General features: G+C 55.5%; 7 protein-coding genes across 14 annotated transcripts; 4 read left to right on the top strand and 3 right to left on the bottom strand.

The window, feature by feature from the left end:
* Positions 1 to 26: 26 nt before the first annotated feature.
* On the bottom strand, positions 27 to 4433 carry KVP18_003480 (uncharacterized protein; the record flags this gene model as incomplete). 5 transcript variants are annotated; one of them, XM_067955259.1, is made up of 8 exons in its annotated part: positions 27 to 452; positions 480 to 920; positions 947 to 1154; positions 1182 to 1482; positions 1512 to 2574; positions 2603 to 2764; positions 2791 to 3231; positions 3258 to 4433. In XM_067955259.1, 8 exons carry the CDS (start codon positions 4431 to 4433, stop codon positions 27 to 29), a joined length of 4218 nt encoding a protein of 1405 aa, XP_067812264.1. The 5 variants fall into 5 exon arrangements, with proteins under 5 accessions (XP_067812264.1, XP_067812261.1, XP_067812260.1 ...); XM_067955256.1 differs by lacking the exons at positions 947 to 1154; positions 1182 to 1482; positions 1512 to 2574; ... (1 more) ...; positions 2791 to 3231; positions 3258 to 4433 and having other exon boundaries at positions 27 to 821; XM_067955255.1 differs by lacking the exons at positions 27 to 452; positions 480 to 920; positions 947 to 1154; ... (2 more) ...; positions 2791 to 3231; positions 3258 to 4433 and having other exon boundaries at positions 1178 to 1357.
* A 48-nt stretch (positions 4434 to 4481) lies between these two features.
* Positions 4482 to 5939, top strand: KVP18_003472 (uncharacterized protein; the record flags this gene model as incomplete). 2 transcript variants are annotated; one of them, XM_067955239.1, is made up of 2 exons in its annotated part: positions 4482 to 5735; positions 5764 to 5835. In XM_067955239.1, the coding sequence occupies 2 exons, from the start codon at positions 4482 to 4484 to the stop codon at positions 5833 to 5835; spliced, it is 1326 nt and encodes a 441-aa protein (XP_067812244.1). The 2 variants fall into 2 exon arrangements, with proteins under 2 accessions (XP_067812244.1, XP_067812243.1); XM_067955238.1 differs by having other exon boundaries at positions 4539 to 5939.
* Positions 5940 to 6163: 224 nt separating this feature from the next.
* Positions 6164 to 7619, bottom strand: KVP18_003478 (uncharacterized protein; the record flags this gene model as incomplete). 3 transcript variants are annotated; one of them, XM_067955250.1, is made up of 4 exons in its annotated part: positions 6164 to 6653; positions 6680 to 6762; positions 6789 to 7297; positions 7325 to 7619. In XM_067955250.1, 4 exons carry the CDS (start codon positions 7617 to 7619, stop codon positions 6164 to 6166), a joined length of 1377 nt encoding a protein of 458 aa, XP_067812255.1. The 3 variants fall into 3 exon arrangements, with proteins under 3 accessions (XP_067812255.1, XP_067812254.1, XP_067812253.1); XM_067955249.1 differs by lacking the exons at positions 6680 to 6762; positions 6789 to 7297; positions 7325 to 7619 and having other exon boundaries at positions 6164 to 6622; XM_067955248.1 differs by lacking the exon at positions 6164 to 6653 and having other exon boundaries at positions 6726 to 7619.
* Positions 7620 to 7786: 167 nt separating this feature from the next.
* On the top strand, positions 7787 to 8418 carry KVP18_005232 (uncharacterized protein; the record flags this gene model as incomplete). The annotated part of the gene is made up of 4 exons (XM_067949629.1): positions 7787 to 7869; positions 7897 to 7983; positions 8012 to 8099; positions 8128 to 8418. The coding sequence occupies 4 exons, from the start codon at positions 7787 to 7789 to the stop codon at positions 8416 to 8418; spliced, it is 549 nt and encodes a 182-aa protein (XP_067812275.1).
* Positions 8419 to 8514: 96 nt separating this feature from the next.
* KVP18_003484 (uncharacterized protein) lies at positions 8515 to 11352 on the top strand (the record flags this gene model as incomplete). Its single annotated transcript, XM_067955266.1, has 1 exon — positions 8515 to 11352. One exon carries the CDS (start codon positions 8515 to 8517, stop codon positions 11350 to 11352), a length of 2838 nt encoding a protein of 945 aa, XP_067812271.1.
* Positions 11353 to 11437: 85 nt separating this feature from the next.
* KVP18_005234 (uncharacterized protein) lies at positions 11438 to 12335 on the bottom strand (the record flags this gene model as incomplete). The annotated part of the gene is made up of 2 exons (XM_067949631.1): positions 11438 to 11443; positions 11469 to 12335. The coding sequence occupies 2 exons, from the start codon at positions 12333 to 12335 to the stop codon at positions 11438 to 11440; spliced, it is 873 nt and encodes a 290-aa protein (XP_067812277.1).
* A 127-nt stretch (positions 12336 to 12462) lies between these two features.
* On the top strand, positions 12463 to 12927 carry KVP18_003481 (uncharacterized protein; the record flags this gene model as incomplete). Its single annotated transcript, XM_067955260.1, has 1 exon — positions 12463 to 12927. The coding sequence occupies one exon, from the start codon at positions 12463 to 12465 to the stop codon at positions 12925 to 12927; it is 465 nt and encodes a 154-aa protein (XP_067812265.1).
* Positions 12928 to 12965: the final 38 nt, after the last annotated feature.

Raw genomic sequence — 12965 nt, 5'->3', positions numbered from 1 at the left:
ACAGGATTTTTTGTGGTTTCTGGCATTCAGCCTCCTCCACGCATTCGTCTAGCTGCAGCGTGGAGCCCTCTGAAACTCTCTTGCTGGAACCTGCGGCGCCTTCCGATGGCTGGCGACGCCGTTGGAGGACTCTCGATCACGTTGGTAGCGGGCTCGGTTTGCTCCATTGGAGTAAAGGTCTGGAAGCTGCGGTTAACCTCCTTCGAAATGGCTTGTTTGGATTCCAGAGTCATCGTAACCCTCAGAATAGCCATCAAAGTATCTTCGAATCGGTCTTTAACAAGGTCGAACCACTGAGCCGGGTCACACTTTAGAGCGCAATCTGCAACGGAGAGGGCACATGGAGGCTTTAACGAACTGAGTTCGCAATCCAAAACCTCAGCCTGCTCCGCACTCAGCGGTTTCAAACTCCGCTGAAAAATCCACTCCGAGTAGATAAGGTCTTCAGTGCACTGATTTGGGGCCCATCTCGAACTCACGAGGGAAGAGATCTCCGATGCACTCATTCCTTGCCGCATGAGCAGCTCCAGCGCGGCAGTGTCTTTGTTATTGGTTTGATTGGTCTGGCGAACGAAGAAATCGACTACGAAGCTGTTATCCAGGTCCAGCACCTTCAGCTGTATTGCGCCCCACACCGCCTCTTGCACCAGGCTTGTAGTCTCGCTCCGCGTTTCCAGCATGGTGCGGACCACGTCCCTGTGAGGCAACGGGATGGCGAAGCCAGTGGAACGGAGGTCTACGTGCATCGAAGGCAAAGCCACAGGGGCGGCTCCAGGCTTTAGGAGGAGGTCAGATGTGGGGAACACTACGGTGGGAGTCATCAGAGCTGCCAAGTGCCGAGAGTAAATCTCGATCCATACAAGGGTGGCCTTCTCTCTGTGCGGTCGTAGGACTCTGGCCCGCTGCAGCTCGTGGAATTGCTGTGTGTTAGCTCTGGGGCACTCACGTGGCTAGCCACCGTGGACGACAGCACGCCTTGAAGCCTCTTGGCGTCCACGCTCCATTCGTTTAGTCTACCCAACGACTTGTCGAGTGCCTGCGAGACTTCCGTGGCAAGCACCAGCGCCTCACGACAGCGGTCAGATTTGCGAAGACACTTACACAAGGCCAGCTCCAACATCTGGCGCATATGAGCAGACGGACCAGATGTTTCCCTGATATACAGGTGGTCGGCAGCTCACGTGAGTCCAATGGCTTCCCGTAACACAGTTTCGGCATCTCCAAGGCGACCAGTGTCGCTGAGGGCGCTGCCCAACAACCAATCAATGGCGCTCCCGAACCAAATCTCAGGAATCTCTGGTAGTAACCGACGATACTCAGCCTTGACACACAGCAGAAGATCACGCGCATAGAACATCGCTGGGTTTCCCCGATACCAAACGTCTGCTGTGAGAGCTGCCGAGCTCCGCAAGAGCTCAGCGGCGAGAACGACCTTCCACCTGAGGCGATCCACTGCCCGCGACCCGTGGAGCGGCAGAGACACTACGATTTGCATACCAACCCCCACTCACAATCTAGCGTCCACTCAGGCCAAGCACCCAGCTGCTGCATGTATTCCGAGAGTAAGTGCTGCGACTTCCGGGGGGCCGCCGGTTCATTGAGCAGCCGTAGCTCCGTGCCAACCCTAATTGCAGCCTCGAAGTCCTGATCGCTCAGATGCAGCGAAGCGAGAGAGCCGAGGAAGCGGCTTGCCGTCGCGGCCGTCGGAAGCACCGTAGAGAGTGCGCGTTTCAGAAGGGCAATGCCCTCAGACGTTCGGTGATGTTGCCCATAGAGAAGGGCAAGCGTCGCTTCGAGCTTCACGGTGAACAGCGGTGAGGGATTCTTGACTGCTTTATTCAGCTCTAGGAGGCTCTCCAAGGTCGTTGTGGCCGCTGAGGACTCGACGCAGAAGTGGTTCTCATCCAACACGCAGCGTGGATGACATGGAAAGTTTTCTCCACGGGTAAACGAACGCATTCGACCAAGCTGCCCTACAACGCTGGTGTTACATAGCGTAGGAATTATCGGATAGAGGCGACTGAAGGGACATGCCCGAGTGGCTGGCAGAGACCTGTGCACCCAGGCGAGTAGCCGGTGCATAATCGGCACGCACGCCGCTATGAAAGCACCGCCAGTTTCTGGATAGAATCCACGCAGCGGCTCTGGGATGCTGCCGGTGTCGACGACATCCCCGATGAGCCTCCCCGCCTCCATAATGCGCGCCGTGTCCACCACGAGCGGGTGGTAAGCCCGGGCACAGTTGGAAGTCTGCTCACCGTCTACCATGGAGTTGATGGGCCCCAAGAACGTGCTCAACACTGCTGTTGAGTAGGGAGGGTACAGTTCCGGGCCGCCAAAGAGAGTGGTCTCCAGAGTTAAGTTACGACGGGTGTCGTTCACCGACCCAACGCTATAGTTGTGCGCGAAGCACTTACGATAAACTACGTCAGGGGCGAGTTGCACCCGTAGTTGCGCTGACAGACTCTCGACGGCTCCCGTCGCGTCTGCGAGCAAATCTTCAGCCGTGACCTCCCGAAGTCCAGGCAGCGGCACTAGTTGTCCAAACGACTGGTGAATCTCAAGCACGAGCGTCTGCGTGGGACACACGCCGTAGCCTCACATTTCGAAGGTAATCCTCCAACCGCGCTTGGTCAAGGAAGTCGTTGATCTTGCGTAGGGCGCATGCCTGCGCGTGCTGTGCCACGCACGAAGTGCGTCCCTGGGCCACTTCGATAAAGAACAAGTGCTTCAAACCCCGACAGACCAGAAGGCGCGTTGCCATCTATAGTGCAGGAAGTTGGTACTCACTATGGAGTACACCCTAGGCAGGGCCAGCCTGCTCGAGAGCAGCAGCGGTAGCGCCAACCGCAGGTTGAGGCCGTGAGCGTGCAGAACCGCAGCCAAATCCTGGTCATCATGAACCCGCAGAGTTTCGTCAGCGATCTGAGGAGCCAACTTTTGCAGGGTTCGGAGGTGGCTGGTGAGGGTGTCGCTTTCGGAGGATGAAGAATCCTGCAGACTTGCAAAACGCTTGCGGAAAACCAAGCTCTTCAGCGGCGAGGGCTGCACGCTGGAAGCTCCATGCGACGGTACCATCACAGGGCAGCTTTCCCAGAGATTACGGACACGGACGAGTCCGTCGGAACGAGCAGTAAGCATAACCAGATCAGTGGATGATCTGTGTAGGCACTCGGATGAGCGGAAGGACGGCATTACGAACTCATGACGATACACAGCGGGCATAGCGGCCTGTGTATCCTGCTCCCGCATCTCACTCCATACTTGCGGGATAGATACTCAAGCATACGGTCGCGTAAGGCCTCCCTTTCGTTTATCATGGCCACAATCTCGGAGTGGATGTAGGCTGCTGACGGGCCGATGCGCAGTCGTGCATGAGTGGTTCGTGTGATCTGTTCTAACGCCTCGTGTAGATTGATGTCGTACGTCTCCAAGGCGACCAGACCTTTTGACATGAAGGCTTCAAAGGGTGTGGAATACTCAGGGACTGATGGCTGCCCAGAGAAGATCCAGTTCCTGTTGTGAGTAAGGAGATCAACACAGTGCCTCGGCACTTGGCCTTCCACGAATAATGTACACCCCGCGTAGGTAACAAGGAAGCACACGGGTGGAAGCAGCCGGGGTTCCGGTGAGGCCAAAACCCCAGCGAAAATCGCTTCAGCCGCCTTCACTTCCAACGAGTAGGCTTTCCTCGCCGTTATAACATCCACGATGCCAGGCAACACGCAGGCGCCAGCAGTCAGGTTGACGCGGTCTCCAGTTGACGTATTGCAGGACCACAGTGGAGCAAAGCCCGCCTGCCTGTCCAGATACAGCAGACGCTGTTCGGACGCGGGTAGCCTGGCTAGATCCGTGAGTGCCTGCTCTGTCACTGGCGGTATCTCTGAGCCGTCAGAGCGTAAGGTAGGAAATGTGAAGACGCTGCCACCTCTGACCAGCGTGATGACTAACCCCCCAGGACATAAGTAAACCCTATCCCTGTGGAATTTTGGCTTGTGCAAGCTCCAAATGTCGATGGTCTCCGGATTAGCGCAACTCAGCTCTCTGATGTATCGGCACCTACAGAGGGTTGGACCCGCCTCCCCGAATGACAACGACTGCACAAGCAAGGCCGAGAACATCTCAGCTGCTCTCCGGCACTCAGCCCTCATGGTTAGGTACCGCACGCAGCACTCGTCGTCAGGACTACTGCACAGATCGAGGAAACGGTTGTCTAGTGCCTGTGTCCAGGAGGTGGCGTAACCGGTATCAAGACCTCCGTGGGCGTCGCAGCCTGGAGGCAAGACCCACCCGTCTCTGGGCTCCGCGGGAGGAGAGATGTCCTCCTGCGGAGCGGGCCGCAGCACGGGATCCTCTGGGGCGGGAGATTTGGCTCTGCGGCCGTGTCGAATCAAGTCAGGGAGGTACAGCAGCGACTCCTGATCATTGGGCATGCTGTGCTACTCTGTGTGAAGTGCTTGGAATTTGAGTCATTTGTGGGGATGTCATCCTCCTCCGTTGCCTCCGGTTTGTGTTTGGATGCTCCAGAAGCCCATACAATGCGCTTCCGAGGTCAAGTGGTACGACGGCGAACCCGCAGCAAGCAGCTGGCGTTCTTTGACGTGCGGAGAGACGTCCAATTCTCGAGTCTCCAGCCGAAAAGACGGCAGGAAGAAGGCCAAGTGGTGTCGGTAATCGCCGATGCTGTGCACGTAATGATTGTGGAAAATGGAACTGAACTTATGGCTCCGGGGTCTATACCTAAGCCTGGCGTCACCGCTTTCAAGACCATCCGCAACGGCGACGAGATCGATATCATTGGCGAAGAAGTGAACCGCTCTGACGGCAGCACAGTATCCAATCTACGAGCGTTCCGGATCGACATCCTCCACCGATGGAGCATGCAGGGCCTGGGCCTATTTGAGCCCTACCGCGAAAAGAAGACCGTCAGTAGCGTTTCCACCAACTCTGACCAAGCCAGCGGTCTTTGTAAGTTTTACTTGGCATCTGGCATCTGCTTTCGACATCCGTGCCCCTTCGTTCATGACAATGATGCACACAAGAGGCGCGAATGGGAAGTGTCTAGGCGGAAACAGAAGACCGAGTCATCTGCCCTGCCATGCGATCCGTTTTCCGCCGAACAGAAGAAGCCCAAGGACCAACGAGCTGCGGTCCTAGCGAACTTTCTGGAGGGGCTTTTCGGTCGAGAACGGCTACAGAGGCAGGGCATCGTAGACGTGGCCGGAGGTAAGGGGGCCCTGGCTTTCGAGATGCACCTGCGACAGATCCCCTGCCTGACTGTGGACCCTCGACCTGCCTGTCTTTCGAAGGCTGCCATAAAGCACTACCAGACACGCGGATCTACCGAGCCCATGCTAGAGAGGTTCCGGCTTGACCTAGATCAGGTTTGTGACCTCTTTGATGGCGAATTTCTCTCAAGGCACCCGGGGCGCCGGGCGTTTTTGCTCGGCGCCTGCTGCTTCGTGGGGCTCCATCCCGACCAAGCCACCAACCCCATCATCGAGGTTGCCAACGCCCTTCGCAAGCCCTTTGTGATCGTTCCTTGCTGCGTTTTTGCAAGGGAGTTCCCAGATCGTCGCCTCTGTGGAGATAGAGACGACCTGTGCGCTGTCGACGGCTGTTCAAACACTGGGCTACCAGCTACGGATGCGTGGAGGCACGTGGAGTCCTTTACAGACCTCGTTCGTTGGATTCGACGACAGGCCAAGGTCAAAGCTTCGTTTCTGCCTGTAGAGGTGAGCCTTCTTGGGAACCGTCACGCAGGGGAAGAATCTCGTGCTGGTATCAGAGGGTCCAAACCTGGAAGTCAGCCAAGACGAAGTCTTCTGTGGATAGAGGCGGATTCAGGAAGGTGCGACAAGCGGCAGTGGATCCGCATATCATATCCGCATCCACCGTCAAGGCGTAGGCACCACCGCCCCCCACTGCCACCCTCTTAGCGTCTGTGAACAGAAAGTAGTCATTCAGTGAAGACCAGTGGTAGGGCTGGAGCAGACCATCCTTGAATGTGTATACGAATGTGTCGCCACTTCCGTAGTACCGATTCGTTTGCTGCAGTCCTGTCCCAGAATAAAATCCAAACACAATTCCACTACTGTCTCGCAGGACAGCAATGATGGGAGATTTGCCGGCAGTGCAGCTGCATCATCGATCGGGCCGTAGCTCACTGGTAAAGCGTCTGGTACGAGACACCATCTCGGCGTACGCAGTATACGCAATGCCAAGGCTTGACGCTGTGCGCTGGAGGCACCACCCCCATGATGGCTTGGACCTGGTCCGCGCTCAACACGCCGTTGGTTTTATCGGGCTGCTCCCAGGCGGCGCTAGTCAACCAGCTTGGCTCAGGCAATGAGCTCTCTCTCTTCAAATGCGAGGAGCTCGCGCTGATTCCTGGTTCCGATATCACCCACCTGTACCCAGGTGATAACCCGAAGGTTCGGAACACCTGAGTCATAAAAGGAACTGACTTGGCAACATCAGGGCTGGCATCGTCGGTAGTGAGCATGCTCAGCAATTGGTTGGAAAAAAATGGAACCACAGTGGCTGGGCTAGTGTCGCATGTCATATCGTTAAACGACCACAGAACGCGCCCGCGCACTGAGCTGTTAGCAGTCCGAATCATATGGTTAAGAGGAACGGAGTCGAAGAGTTGTCTGTGGTTCGGACATCCCACGCCCACTCTGACTGCTTGTGAACCTCAGCCCTTCGCCGGTCGACAAGGCCCATCACCGCCTGCGTAATCTCGGCGTTCTTATGCAATAGCTAGATGAGGGTGACCCCGCCCTCACCCGTAACAGGATGAAGCTAGGCTGCTGCCTGGGTCTGCGGCTGCGTTTTCTCTTCATGTTCAGCAGTCGGAGGACCTGATCGGGCAGCAGCGGGTTTCTGTGCGCGACGGAGTAGCGAAGTCGTTCGTAGCTGTTCAGGGTGAACGTGTCATCCTGGGACTCGCGGCCCGACAGACTGTACGTTCGAAGTAAGCTAGCCTTCTCGTCGTCTAGGCCCTGACTATTTCCGGCAGGTGTGTCACTTTCGTAGTCGTCCACATATTCTTTGGCCATCGCATTTCCGCCGTTCACCAGCAGCTGTAAGTAAAAATGGGAAGCCTTATCGCTCAAAGGGGAATCCACCGCAAAATCGTAAGGACTCTCAGTCTGCATTTCAGGGAAATGCCGAACGCTGGCCTCATAGTACTTCCGAGATTGTGCAGAGGTAGGTAAGCAGACGGTGCCGCACTCCACGAGGTCCGAGAGGTCAACCCGGAGGAAGTAACGTTCTGGGCTCGGAATCCGAGCGTCTGATTTACACCCCTCCCCGTACCCACGAGGACGAAATACTACGGCGCTGTGAGAGACGGTCAGTCGTCCCACTACCGGACCCTCAGGTGTGACATACCACCCGCACACTCCACGCTGCAGCACGGACCCGGTGATTGCACCTCGTTGAGTGCAGATGCTGCGAATTGAGCCGCTACGGCCCAACGTCTCCGATATCTCCTCGAAGGAAGGAATATTCGGGTGCAGTTTCTTGGCGTTTGGGGTCTTGTCTGTGCTTTCAAGGTCTTGACAGGCAAGAATACACCGCTGGAACGGCATCTCCCACCAGTCGGTGTTACGCATAAGTCCGATTTATCTTTTCTACGTCCTGTCACGCGCTGTGCTGTTACGTTGGTCGGTGCTGTGACTCTCTGAGAATCGTAACGACGGCGTCCCTGTGGTCCAAGACCCCAGAAGCCTCACTAGCCCTTCCACTCACGTCATATCGGAGACTTATTCTGATTTTGTCAATGCCGGCGTGGTCTTTGAAACCGGTTAGGCCTAACGCCAAGAACGCCCTTGAGGCTCTGCAAAAATCGACGCCTGAAAATAGGTGAGGCATACCATCCCTCCACATTAGACGTTGCGCTGACTGCGGTGACTCCTGTGCGTCGTACTGCGACCTAACCTGGGGTATATTTCTGTGTGTGGACTGCGCGGGCGTACAGTGAGCGCCTGAGGACGACCAGACGCAGCCGCGCGCTCTCGTTCCGAGTAAAGGGCATCGGCATGTCCGTCTGGTCTGATGATGAAGTGCAATTTCTAAACGCCAGGGGTAACAAAGTGACCACTAAAGATAACGACCACGCAGAACGTCAATGGAGAGCTGCTGCGACATTTTGGAGGGCAGCTACCATCATACAAGCAAAAAGACGCTCTGAAACGGCACATTGCTGAGAAGTACGTCCAACTGCAGTGGAAGATTCCTTCGCCCACCGAGATCCCTGCGAAATCTTCGGCGTTTTCGAATCTGTGCGACGCCAGCTTAGATGATCCTTTCGCGACTCAGCCGCAGTTCGTAGAGGAGCCTCCCTTGAACCCGCCTCTAGTTGAGGGATTCGTGGTCCCTGAGAGGACATCAAGCCCGCCCAGTCTTCTTTAAGGTGCTCGGAGCGTTTCGCACATTCGCACAGAGACTATGCTTGTGATATCCTTTATTGCACACACGTCACCGGAGAATCTAAATACCAAATAATCAATGCACACTGCTGGATCCGTTCGTGATCGCGATTCCGTACGCGGTCGAGGAAGAGGCGACCGAGGTCGAGGCCAAGGCGACCGAGGTCGAGGCCAAGGCGACCGAGGTCGAGGCCAAGGCGGTCGAGGCCAAGGCGGTCGAGGCCAAGGCGATCGCGGTCGAGGCAGGGGACGTGGCGGCTCACAGGTAATCACTAAGTTCGGAAAGGTCCAGGTTGTCAGCAACCATTTTGAAATCGCTGCTGATGATCCCAATGTTAAAATCATACGCTACAGAGTATCGTACATCGATACAGCCACAACGAAAACCACTGACCTCCTCCGACCTTTGCGCCAAGATTTTCGGCAACATCTGCTGTCCTCATGGCTGCTGACCCACATGAAAATCGATCTGGATACCACAACGAAATTGTTTTACGATGGGGATAACATTTTGTTGAGCCTCCATGACCTGGATACGGCGGTGTCCTACGCTCCGCTGGCGCGCCGCCAGGGCCTGTGGCAAGTCATATTGGTGGAAGAAAAGCGTTACTTCATGAGTGAACTGCTTGACACGGAACGTCGCGAGGACGACGAGCGGAACCAGATGGTTGACATTCTGTTCAACGCCGCCGCATCAGTGTCGAATTGTCACTATGGGCGCAAGTTCGCTCCCCGGGACGAGGAGCCTGTCCCTCTAAGTGAGCACCCCGGATGCCCCTACAATGACAGGAGCGACTGCAAGGCGCGATACTTTACAATGGGACACAATCAGAGCACCTCACTGCTGATGAAAGGCTCCGAGGCCAATTGGACAGTGGAAATCGACGCGGCCGGGGCCTGCCTAATCCCCAACATTCCAATGGCTTCCTTTCTCGAGGACAAGTTCGGGTGTCCTGTCAATAAGATTCGATGGAGTGACGACCGCGTCCTGGCAGACGTCAACAAGGATATCGCCAACCTAGATGTGGAATTTAATTACATCCGGGGTGAAAAACGCAGGAAGGTTGTGATAGGTCTTACTCGCAACCTAACTGCGAATAGCCATAAGTTCGAGAATGACGGTGTTGAGACGAACATTACGAAGTACTTCAACAAGCAGTACGGATTGACATTGCGCTATCCGGACCTCCCTGTGGTGCAACTTAAACCCAAGACGCGCGGAATATACGTCCCATTGGAGCTCTTGGACTTCGCAAAGCAGCGAATGATGAGGCGCGTGGGCGAAAAGGTGAAGTCCGTGATCGGAGGCATCATGACTATGGCCCCTCAGGACCGACTCCTACACATCCAGAAGACAGTTCTGGAAACCTTCGGTGACAATCCTGTTCTCCGAGACTGCCACATTCGTGTGAACCCCAGCGCCTTGGTTGTGGATGCTGAGGTGTACCGCCCTCCTATCCTAGAGTACTCCCGTCCGAATCCGCAGGCGCGCAGCGCGACGTCCGTCGTCCGTGGACAACGAAAGACCGTAGAAATCTGCAAGCCAGGTTCTTGGAACCTAATTGACTCTGCGTTCAACGAGTGCAACCCTACTCGCTTTTGGGGACTGGTTGATTTTTCGGGGCAGCCTCAGGGGATGTTGAAGGCGTTTGCGGAGTATATGGTTGGCCAAGCCGCCAAGGTGAACCTGCGGCTGGAGCCTGTCCCAGTGCTAATTCGGTCTGAGCCGGGAGATTGTCTTCGAAACCTGGAGCAGGTACGGGTTCGTTGGCCTAGGGTCATGGACGAACAGCTAGAGCAGAGACGCCAGCGGAAGCAAAGTCCTCACATAGTTGTGGTGCTTCTACCTGAAGTGAATACACCGCTCTACGAAATCGTGAAGTCTACTTTGGAAAAGCACTGCCCATCGCAGTGCATTGTGGCGAAGAAGTTCAGGTTCTTCGCTGGAGAAGACCGGGGTATCGATGGCCACATGGCTAATATCCTAATGAAGATCAACCAGAAACTTGGAGGATACAATCAGGCTCTCAGCGATAAGTCCGAGCACAAAGGATTCCGGGGCTTAATGGGCCGTGATCGTAATACGGTTCTGATCGGAATTGACACGACTCTGACCGCGCCAATTGAGGTGAAAGGTGGGAAATTGCCGATGATATGCGCCATGGTAGGAACGACAGACCCTGAGGCATCGATGTACGAGCACGTCTTCTGTAGTCGGGAGATGGCCATGGCCATCGATGATATGGGCTCATTACTGACGGACCTCATGGGCAAGATTTGTCCGAGCGGCGCGCCGTGGCCCCCGAAGGTGCTGGTTCTCCGCAACGGAGTTTCGACTGGGTCGATTAGGGACGTGTCAGACTATGAGGTGTCCCGCATCAAGGAGGCCTACGCAGATGCAGGGCAGCGAATTCCGAAGATAGCCTACCTCATAACCATGAAGGGCAACGGAGCGAGGTTTTTTCCGACACAGTTTCCAGATTCCCGGACTAACGTCACCCCCGGAACTATCATAGTGGACAACCTCCGCAATCCGAGCCCACACGCCAACTTCTACTTGGTGAGCCAGCACGGAATTAAGGGCACATCCAAGCCGTGTCGGTATTTCGTGATGTGTGACGACTTCCAAAGGCCGCTGCAGGACTGGGGGCATGTAATGTACTACCTCTGCCACCTCTTCGGCCGCGCCACCAAGAGCGTGTCGTTGCCTGCCCCAGTTTATTATGCCCACCTTGCTTGCGACCGTGTGCGTCTGCTATGCAACAAGTATGTGAAGGAGCTGACAGGCCTTTCTACATTGGGAGGTTCATCGGTTGATTCCCGGAATAAGATTTATGACGTCGACGTCGAGCAGATGGTTGAAGATGTGAATAAATTCATGTCCACGATGTCTGTGCATCCGATGGCCTATGTGTGATCTATGACCTCCCAATCAATGACGTACCAGCGCGGGTTGTCGGGCGACCGCCGCAGGGCCAGCTTGGAGGTCACCGTGAGGCCCTTCACGGCTGGGACACTGGAAGGGGCCCAGACCATACTTTGCTTCCAGTGGGTGGGGTGGGCGGAAGGGGAGGTGGACAGCGATACGGAATCGGGAAACCCGACTTCAAACCAGATCAGAACCCCGTGTGCCAGACCTGATTGGGATGGCTGGTGGACACGGTAAGTGACCTCCTCGGAGATCACCTCCAAGTCCTCTATTTCTATGGTAGTGAGGTCCAATTCGGCCAGCTGCAGAGGAGTGTTGAAGCTGACATTCTTCCAGTCGAACTGATGCACGAGGGGATTGGGAATCGTACTGCGGAATAACGGATCCAGGCAGCTCATCGAGACCCCACCAACGTTGTGACACCAGGTAACCTCCTGATCGATGTACTCCTGAGCATCGACTAGTGCTGACCAGACCTTTGCGGATGAAGGCAGCATCAACCCGTCAGGCTTCAGCAAGCGTTTTCGGAGACTGATGACTGTGTCCAGCATGGATTCGTGGAGAAGATGAAATCCCATCCATTCCGACACCACAACATCGACGTCTTTCGTTTGCGCAGGTCCCCGAACCAGTCTGGGCTTGGGTTCGAGCTCGAGATGCATCGTGATCCCGTAGTCGTCAGCGTTTCCTGCAAAGACAAGCACCCTGTCCTCGACTCCGTTTTCCCTGGCCACGGATGTTATCACACCCGCCATCTCGCTGGCCTCTATCGCAACCACCACCTTCGCGCCAAGCGTAGCCGCCAAGATGGCCAGAAAGCCAGTACCGCTGCCCACGTCCACCACCACCCCGTTTTCTATGCGGCCCTTGCAGGCTTCCAGGGCACGCTTGTAGGCTTCCACTCGAGGTGCGTCCTTGAGCATCAGCCTGTGTACATTGGGGTCCATATAGGAGTCGAAGTACTCGGTCATCTCAAAAGTCTATTTTCATAACATAACGCTTCATGCTCTTTTCATTTCAAGCACCACATTCATTATTTCTGTTACATCTTCGACCCACAACGCTGTTTCAAACGGAATATGATAATACCGAATTTCAATGGGCAAGTCGAAACCAGAAGAACTCGCGCACTTTGTTGCCGGCAGCTACCTCAGCCCCATCGCCGTACCACTCCTCGATGACAAACTACTGGAACGCAGTGTCAAGCTCGTCAAGAAGAGCGCCGCTTTAGAAACTGAGCTCCGTGAATCCGACTCCACCAAACGCATCATTAGACGCGGGATTCAAGACGTGACCAAGAGCCTACGGAAGGGCGAGAAGGGAGTCGTCCTTTTGGCAGGGGACGTGCACCCAGTCGAGGTTCTGGCGCACCTTCCGGCTTACTGTGAAGAGAAAAACGTCCCCTACGCATTCGTTGGCTCCAAAGAGACACTAGGCTCGGCGTTGAAGACTCAGCGAACGACCACCGCGGTGTTGGTCATAACTCCCGCTGAAGAGCTCGAGACCTATTCGTTGTACAAGAAGGTAATGAAAGGAGTGCTGAAGATCAACTCCAGGTTTTAACTACATGTTTCGGCTCAAAACTTCAAATCATGCCTTGA

Source organism: the organism of the source record quoted next (assembly GCF_019968955.1).
Source record: "MAG: Porospora cf. gigantea A chromosome Unknown PgA_NODE_158_length_32395_cov_346.679, whole genome shotgun sequence".
NCBI lineage: Eukaryota > Apicomplexa > Conoidasida > Eugregarinorida > Porosporidae > Porospora > Porospora cf. gigantea A.
This window is presented reverse-complemented; position numbering and strand designations above follow the sequence as displayed.